We start from the raw sequence: 9620 nt of genomic DNA on the forward strand, positions 1-9620 counted from the left end.
ACAAAGGACTTTGGAGGCTGCTACAAAGCTGAAAAAGTTTGCCCGCCAAAGCAAGAAAGTCCAAGATGGCGCCCAACACGCAGACAGCAGCCCTGCTGAAGCAGCCCGGGCCCAGAAAAACAAACACCCACCCTGCTTGATGTGATCGCAGAGATTAAATCCACCAAGGAAGTCTGCACAGCTCTGATAAATGCCAAAACAGACGAGATCAAGCTCAACGTATCTATAATCAAGCAGGACTTCCAGAAACTACGCGAACACACAACGGCCGTGGGGGTTAAAAGATAAACCCAGGCCCTGGGAAGGGAGCTCGCATAGGTAGGAGCCTCTACCCCCCCCTCGGCCTAGGTTGGCCAGGTTACACCCCCCCATACATTGGCACAGTAGTGAACGCTGTTGATCATTCAGCTGCAAACAGCAATTTCTCTGTTTCTGTTGGTTTGGGTTCAGTTCCACCCCAGATCTCAGCGGTGGAAAGGGAGGGTCAGGGCAAAGTATGGCAAGTTAAATGTTATTGTTGTTCAATGCATTCGATACTACAGAGGTGACAAGCCGGTACTGAAACTTCTATCATAACCTTAGCGCCCTGAACGACTTCTTCCATTAGCAAAATGACAAATGGCGGTTAATGTGCCAACATGGAATGTGAGATGGCTTAATAATCCAACTAAGCGTAAGTTGGTACTCGATTTCCTGAAACAAAACAAAATCCATATCGCCCTATTACCAGAAAGGCATCTTCTGGGTAGCAAGACTCTGGCACTGAAGTGCTCGTGGTAGGGTGGGCATACTCCTACTCAGTATACTCCTCAGGGGTAACAATCTTAATACATAAACAAGTACCTTTCAAACTGGTAACCCTATGCCTAGACCGAAAGGTACATACCTTTTTCTCCATTGCCACATAGAGCAACACAAAGTTGTACTGGCAAACGTATACATTCCACCCCCATACACAGATGAGTGTGTTAAAGCATGGGCTGAATTCACTGCCAACTACCCCCATGCCCTCAGCCTATTGGCACACAATCCTCAATCCCGATATAGACAGACTACGGAGAGCAGCTGCCATAATAGCGGAACCCCACACTAACCTCCGCTCCCTTATGGACAAACTTAATATGACTGAACTTGGCATTGCCAGGAAAAGTATGCACAACACCAGTGGGAGGTTTCCCAACATAAACGTTTTTTCTCTAAAGTTAGTACCTTTGAGCAAGGAGAAAAAGCTGACAAAATACTGGCGTATATGGTAAAAAACCAAAGTAGCCCCCCAGCAATAACTATTCTCAAGGACAAAAATGGTCAAACCCACTCAGACCCTGAGGAGGTAAAAAAAATATATTAACATTCTATGAAGAACTCTATTCCTCCAAACTAACAGCCTTGCAGGAAACTATAAAAAATGTCCTAAGCCTTCTGTGTTTACCGGGGCTAAGTCTAGAATTCAAAGCCTTCCTACAACTCCCTATAACCACAGAGGAAATAATGGGCACTATAGACTCCTCCCCAGGAGCGGATGGCACCCCCATAGAGTTATACAAAATGCACACTAGTGTCTAGTCTCCCCAATGCTACAAAAAGTATATGCACAAGCTCTTAGTACTGGTACACTCCCCCCCCCCCCCCCAATGTATGAAGCAGCAATTGCCCTGCTAGCTAAACCAGGCAAAGACCCTCAGCTGAGCCAGCCAAGGTACCATCTTGTACCAATGCCAAACCAATTGTAAGATAATTCTTATCCTTCAATAAACTCACCTGAGTAAAAAAAAAATACACACACACACACACATATTATATATATTTTCAAAAAAGGCTGTGGAAGCAGCCGAAACGTTAGCTATATGCTCTAATAAATTTTCTTTTTTCTACTCTAAGTCCTGTGAGTGCGGCTCATATTTTTGCAAGGGTATATTTACTTGATACTGCACCCAGGCATTCTATATCCTGTTTTACGTGAGTGCCAGTTGCCTACATTGCTCTTATATATATACATATATATATATATATATATAAAGAACCAACCCTTCCCACCCTTAATTAAAAACAATCAAAATATGATGCAGTGTTAACCCTTCCACAAAGACTCAAAGTGCAAGTTGCAACTACCCATAGAAAACACAGTGTGAAGTTACACATATAGAGAAATACACATTCCAATTGTTATTAAAAAGACAAAACACATGAGGGCTGATTCACTAAAATGCGTTAAAATGAGCGCTATTTATAGCATGCGTTAAAAATGTTATCACTTCTTATTTTTTACGACAACGCACGATTCACTAAAAGGATACTTGCGTTAATTTAGATGCATTATTTAAGTCCCGATGAGCGGTTTTCTTGCATTATTTTCTGCGCATGCGTTAATTCCCACTGCACGCGATATATTTCGCCGCTTGCTATATTAGTGCACAATTTAATGCACGTAACCATTACGTTCATAAAACTACGAAAAAATTAACGCATTGCGGCAGCGCGCTATTTAACGCACATGATATGCGACTTAACACATGCGACAATACTTTAGCGAATCACGCGGGTTTTTTTTACTTCAATTTTAACGCAAAAAAGCATGCGATAAGCGTTATCGCACTTTAGTGAATCAACCCTATGATATTCAAAACAGCAAGTGCCTACCAATGGGTTAAACATCTCGTTTCCATAGAATAATGAGAATATCCCCCCTCGACCTGCGCAATAGCTGCTACTGAGGAACATGTTGTGTTGCTCATTGGGTTTATTAGAACACTGAGTATTGGAATGTGACTGTTCTCCTGTTGTTCTGGGCCCGCACCGCGCACCCTCCGTCCCGTTTGGAACATTTCAGATATATTATGGCTGTACTGTTACAGTTAATGAGCAGTTTATCCCATACGATCTGTCAGTAACCGGAGGCTGAATTTCCTTTGGGAGCCTTAAACCTGTACAAGTGATACAAGGCCGGCTCCCCGATTCATACCTCCCGACATTTGAAAAATGAAAAGAGAATACACAGTTTCCCCAATTGCCCCCATAGACAGGGCCCCCCCATACACAGTGCCCCCCATAGAAAGTGCCCCCAATTGCCCCTATAGACAGTACACCCCATACACAGTGCCCCCATAGAAAGTACCCCCCATACACAGTGCCCCCAATTGAGACAGTGCCCCCCCATACAGAGTGCTTACTTCTTCAGCGGCTCCTCTGCGTATGCGGCTCCTTTCGTGGCAGTGACAGGCCCTTTTATAAGGTTGTGCCCCTCGGTACGTGTGACGTCAATACACACGGGGCGCAACCTTATAAAAGGGCCTGTCACCGCCACCAAAGGAGCCACTGAAGAAGAAGGAACGTCAGCGCATCGCGCTGTCCAGGATTCTTCAATGAATGTTCTGCATTTCCTTAATCTATTACGGAAATGCGGGACATTCATTGAACTATCCGGGACAGCGCTATTAAAACCGGGACTGTCCCGCGGAAAACAGGACAGTTGGGGGTTATGCAGTTTTAATGCAAGCAGTTATATCTAATAACTAAGCATCTCTCCGTGCCATTTCTCTAAAAGTATAGGGGATAATGTCTGACAAAGGGGCGAGCCCCCAAAACGTTATATGGTTTGCTACTATTAATAGTCAGCAGGGTTTATCCCGCTTAAACAAGTCCTGTTGTGCCGGTATTTGTGCTAGTAGGTGCTGATTGGTCAGGGAGGGAGTGAGCTATTCTCGCTGTATTGGAAAGGCCCGCCTTTAGCGCTTCCTATAAATCCCCATCTGCAAACAGAACTGGAAGAAACTCTCACAATCTGTGTGATGTTTTTGTATTGGCTGCTGGGCCGTGTCATAGATTCAATGTTTGGGCTCCACCGATGCTCTTCTCACATAACTTTTGGTACCGACAAACGATCTCTAGAAGTATTAGTAACTGTATTACTGGCTCTTCCCAATGCTCTATTTATGGTAATCTCTTTTCTTCATCTCATCAGATCTCCATGGAGCCGTTCCCCCCGGTCGGAGGTGCCCCCCAGGAATGCCCCAATCTGGCTCCTAGGATGACGCGGCTGAGCGTGCAACGGTGCCTTACCACTACAGGCTTTGGATAAAACCATTCTCAGCCAACAACTTAGGGGCTGATTTACTAACCCACGAATCCGACCCGAATTGGAAAAGTTCCGACTTGAAAACGAACATTTTGCGACTTTTTCGTATTTTTTGCGATTTTTTCGGCGTCTTTACGAATTTTTCGTTACCAATACGATTTTTGCGTAAAAACGCGAGTTTTTCGTAGCCATTACGAAAGTTGCGTAAAATCGCGCAATTTTTTCGTAGCGTTAAAACTTACGCGAAAAGTTGCGCCTTTTTTGTAGCGTTAAAACTTAAAAGGTGCGAAGTTTCGCGTAAGTTTTAACGCTACGAAAAAAGCGCAACTTTTTGCGCAAGTTTTAACGCTACGAAAAATCGCCAGATTTTACACAACTTTCGTAATGGCTACGAAAAACTTGCGTTTTTACGCAAAAATCGTATTGGTAACGAAAAATTCGTAAAGACGCCGAAAAAAACGCTAAAAATATGAAAAAATCGCAAAAAAAACGCAATCGGACTCATTTCGATCCGTTCGTGGGTTAGTAAATGTGCCCCTTAGTGTCCAGAAAGTCACTTTCAATAGATGTGAGTTTAGCAGTGAATCGAATTGTTCATATTCTTTACAAAGACACAGAATTCTTCCTTACTCCCCAAACGCACAGTAGATCCTCTCTATAACGAATTGGCCATAATATCTGTGTAAGAGGAGTCTCCTCCCACCAACCCATGTAAAGGTTGGAGAAAGCATGAGCACATTTTGCCCCCATTGCTGTCCCACACTTCTGTAAATGAAAATTGGAATCAAAAATGAAATAATTATGTTTTAAAAGATACTCAATAGCTATCTGAAGAACAGTTTTTAAAGGGGACCCGTCACCCACACATAAAAAGCTGTATAATAAAAGTCCTTTGAAGATTAAACATGAAACCCAAATTCTTTTTTTAAATCATCTATACCTGTTCTAAATGTATTTAAAAATCTGAGCTGTCAATCATATATTGCCTGCCCCTCCTCTACACCTGCGGCATAGAGGCGGGGCAGGCAATATATGATTGACAGCTCAGATTTTTAATAACAATGACTTTAACTTTCCATTCAGCGCTTCCTACACATCACCTAGATGGGAAATGCACAAGATTTTGGGGGATACAAAGTTTGCCTTCATAATAGTGCACACAAAATGGCGCCGGCCTGCTGGCTGTGACTACTAATTCCAAGACTGAAGGGAAAATAAATTCAGTAACTGAAATAGGGCAAGTAAAGTTTATTTTGCTCTACTAACGTGATTCAAAAGGATTTGGAATTATTTCTTTAAATCATCATATCCCCTTTAAATCATCTGAATATTCACTGTATCGCTCAAGATGGTAACAAACCGCTTCCAAGCCCTAACCATGTGGTATCGATGAGTACGGAGAGGCTGTGCCCACCTGTAACCCACGTGCCACTCTACACCTGTCAGTCTGACAAGTACATGGGCAGAGCGAGTTAATCTAAATACAAGTGGCTGGACATAAACGGTCAGTCTACCCACTCCCATCAATGTTCATTCAGTGAATTTATTCCTGAGATAACGGCTCTGCCCATTGGTGGCCTTTGCTCTTTATGTCCCTTAGGCAAATGGTAAAACGTTGGAATGTTAGGATGTTTGGGTAGAAGGAATTCCCTAAGCTTTGGGACAGTTTTCACAAACATATATTGAAACTATCATTCAGTGCCCCAATGGGCCCCCTACCCCTCTATAGGGTTATGCCCCTGGGTATTTGCCTGTAACCGCTTTGGCCACCCACGTCGGCATAACTGGGGGTGACAAGTGGATTTTCGCTCAAATGCACTAGTTTTGTGGCAAGGAGCTGACATTCACGTCAACTGCATTTCTCTGCTGCTGGGAATAATGCTCGGCCCATGGCTCTATATAGATTTCATTTCACTAAATGGATATACCCACGACAGCAATGTCCGGGCACCCCTGCTGGGGAACTTGGGAGTGATGCTGGCAGTATATTTAAGGAGTTTGTGTTGCAGCAGGTTTTGTACTGGCAATTTGATTGGCATTGGAGGAAACTGACCCTAGTGTGAGTGCGGCCAATCAAAGGCTCCTCTGGGCAGGGACTGAGCAAGTGATTTCTCAGGAACCCTCTGTGTAACACACTGGTTCTATAGAGATAACGGATAATAGTAACATTCCCTTTGTAGCAATAGTTAGCCAATGGCCAGCCTGTCCCACCCTGCCCAATAAAGCGAGAAGCTGCCAGTCTGTGTGTGGTACATGATACATTCTAAGATCTCAGGAAGGAAAGGGCCCTTCACGGATATTATCCTTTAGCTGTCATAGAGATAGACACAGGGGATAAATGAGAAGGAAATTCCATGGAGTCAGACGACTCTGATCTTTCTGAAGGGAAGCCCTTGTGCCTTTGTGTGAGCCCCCACGGGATATGACTGGGGAGGGCAGCAATATTTCTATATAAGGCAGGCATGAAAGAATTTCCGTGTTTGGAATAGCGAAATGCGTCTGTGCATTTAGTCTCAGTTACCATTAGTGGGATTTTATTTATTAGTGCCGAGGTATGAATAATGGTTTCACTAGCTGTACCTGAATAATGCAAGGGTGGTTGGGGGAATGCAGAACCTCAACACAAAAGGAGAAACAGTCAGTGTGCCGATATATATTTAGTTAATTTATACTTACCAAAACGTACTTTTCCTTTAGTCCCTTCGGCAGGAAGCTTGAAAGATATTTTGGACTTCCTGTCATGTAGAACAAGTGAAAACAAATAGTTAAACTTTTCAGAACTCCCACCCATAAATAGAAGCAACCAGCAGGAACCCACAGTGTTATTAAAAGGTAGACCACACAGGAATCATGCTGATAATTTAATTGGAAGGGGAAAAAAATGTTGCTGCTGCAGGTGATTTGGTTGAAAAACTTTAAAATACTTTGGCAAAGTGTAAAAGTCCAGTTAAAGAATCAAAGTTGAGAAAGGCGGCAAGCTAAAGTCAAAAGGGCCATGACAAAATTCAAAGAGTTCAGAGACCTGCTCTACATAAAGGTCTCCCTTCCAAGAACTAACCAGGGCAAGCCATGCTTAGCTTTCCAGATCAATCAAGATCCGGTTCATTTAGGCAGAAGGTGAAGTGGTTGAAAAACTTTAAAATACTTAGGCAAAGTGTAAAAGTCTGGAGAAAGAATCAAAGATGGGAAAGGCGGCAAGCTAAAGCCAAAAGGGCCATGAGAAAATTCAAAGAGTTAAGTGACTGGCTATACGCAGGCGGTCTCCCTTCCAAGTACTAACCAGAGCCATCCAAATCACCTGCGGCCACACCAAAGTAAATTTCGGTAAGTATAAATTTACTAATTCCCTTACGTCCCACACGGCAACTTCCATGGGAGTTAACGGGTAATAAGGGTGGGTACTCTGGCTATGCCACCTTCTGGATGTTCATGGTAGAATGAGCTCTGGCCTTCAAAAGAGGAGTAAGATTCTCTTTAATATAAGCCATCTGGATGGTCTCTTTAATCCAGCAAGCTAAGGAGGGTTTAGAAGCTTTACAACCTCTGTTCTTCCAAATGAAGATAATAAAGAGATTTTCCTGTTTTTCTGAGAATCTGAGTACAGTCTAGGTAGATCTTGAGAGCTCTTCCCACATCCAGAAGGTGAAGACGACCGTAATCCTCCTGAGTTTTCTGAACAAGAGGAAGAACAATCTCCTGATTCAAATTGACAAAAGAGTTAACCTTAGGTCTAAAGGTGGGTAAAAGCCTCAACACCACCCTATCTGGAAAAAAGGTCAAATATGGTTTCTTAACTAAAAGAGCTTGGATTTCTCCAATCCTTCTGGCTGATGTGATGGCTAGTAGGAAAAGAAAGGAAAGACATTTAACCGAGCATTCTTGCAAAGGTTCATAGGGTCCTTCATATAACTTCCTCAAAACTAAGGAGAGATCCCAAGTCGGAAATGGTTGGCATACCCTGGGACGGATCTTGGAGATGGCTCTGATGAATCCCCTAATCAGAGGTAGCGAGGACAGCGTCTTACTCAGCAAGTGTTTCTGAAGGAAAGAAGCTGATATCACTGATATGAGCCAATCGTTGAGGTATGAAATGATGGCAATGCCTTCCTGTCTAAAATGGCTACAACTGCAAGGGTTATGTTGGTAAAAACTCGGGGAGCTGGACTGGAGATGTTGTAACTTCCCTTCTAAAAATACCGCTATTCTCAGGAACCTTCTGTGACCCAGATATATAGGAACGTGCAGGTACGCATCTTTAAAGTCCAAAGGAGCCATATAGTCACCTCTATCATGTTGATAGCTAAATGATTTTTTCCTGATGAACTGATTGACAAATCTGAGATCTATAATAGTCCTGAACTTCCCAGTTGGTTTTGGTACCAAAATAACTTTTGAATAGGTGGCTTGATGAACTTCCAAGGGGGGTACTGGTTCGAGGACCCTTGCCAGAATAGTCTGAAATGGCTGCTAGAGGCTGCTAGAGTTGGCAGCCGCCATGGAATAAGATCTTCTCATTATGCTCTCTGCTTTCCTATCCATTGGATCTTTAAGACCTGATTCATCTTCTACCAGAATTAGAGTTCTTTTAGTGAACCTTGCTATAGCAACATCGACCTTAGGAGGGGACGCCCAAGATTTTAACTCCTCCTCTTGGATGGGAAATAAGAGCTTATGTCTTTAGGTGAGTAGGTGCCTTCTCTTGATTTTTCCATTCCCTTGTCATCAGGTCTTTCATCAAAGAGTGGACAGAAAAAACCTTCAGAGACTTATTTGATTGAGAAGTTATAGGCCGTGGGGCTCAGTCCTATCTAGAGCCTCATTGGTATATCTAACTCTTTTAGCCAACCTAAAACTCGAGCCAAGTATTAGGCGCATTACCTGGACGTCACCACGTTAAATTGCCTCCCTTGCGCCGAACTTCCTCCGTAGTTACACATGCTCCAGGCACGGCATCATTAATACGCATCTGGAGCCATACCATGGAACCAAGAGCAGTGTTATCAATGTGGCGGCCATCTTTAGAAGGGGCAACACCATCACCCTGCGTCCTCCGGAACCTTAGAAGTAATTAAGCCCCCGAATAAACCACCCCTAGGGTGGTTTATTCTATGGTCATCGGGCCCCCAAGGGACCCAGAAAATGCCCCTAAAAAATGAAAAGAAATAAAATTAGAAAAAAAAACAGAAAGAAAAAAACACTTGCCTGCAGCAGGTAGGACAAAAAAACACTGTGGGTTCCTATTGGTTGCTTCTATTTATGGGTGCGGGTTCTGAAAAGTTAACTGTTTGTTTCCACTTGTCCTCTCTTATGGTTGCTGCCGTATGGGACGTAAGGGAAATAAATAGTATCCAGGTCTCACCGACTAGTATAACTAGTGCTGGGTTTACTTGGAAGGGTTGAACTTGATGGACTCTACTATGGTATAAAAATCCCAATTGGGGTACAGTTGTTGAAAATAATAATTACCCTAGAAAAAACAGCTTTGGTATTGCAAATATAGAAACTTGCACAAGATGGCAGTACCTGCCCTATTTATGTTCAGTATAGC

At 43.2% G+C, this 9620-nt stretch overlaps 1 protein-coding gene across 2 annotated transcripts in view; it reads right to left on the reverse strand.

The window, feature by feature from the left end:
- The window catches only part of pecam1 (platelet and endothelial cell adhesion molecule 1), a 43870-nt gene extending 34686 nt beyond the window's left edge, over positions 1-9184 (reverse strand). The window contains exons 1-2 of one of the 2 annotated variants that reach the window (XM_031894561.1): positions 8951-9184; positions 6749-6807 (exon numbers count right to left, since the gene is read on the reverse strand). In XM_031894561.1, coding sequence (XP_031750421.1) covers positions 6749-6807; positions 8951-9009 — 118 coding nt within the window. In that variant the 5' untranslated portion in view covers positions 9010-9184. The remainder of the gene's footprint in view (positions 1-6748; positions 6808-8950) is intronic. The other variant, XM_031894559.1, reaches the window with a different exon arrangement.
- Between the last annotated feature and the right edge of the window lie 436 nt (positions 9185-9620).

Source organism: Xenopus tropicalis, chromosome 10, assembly GCF_000004195.4.
Source record: "Xenopus tropicalis strain Nigerian chromosome 10, UCB_Xtro_10.0, whole genome shotgun sequence".
Classification (NCBI taxonomy): Eukaryota; Metazoa; Chordata; class Amphibia; order Anura; family Pipidae; genus Xenopus; species Xenopus tropicalis.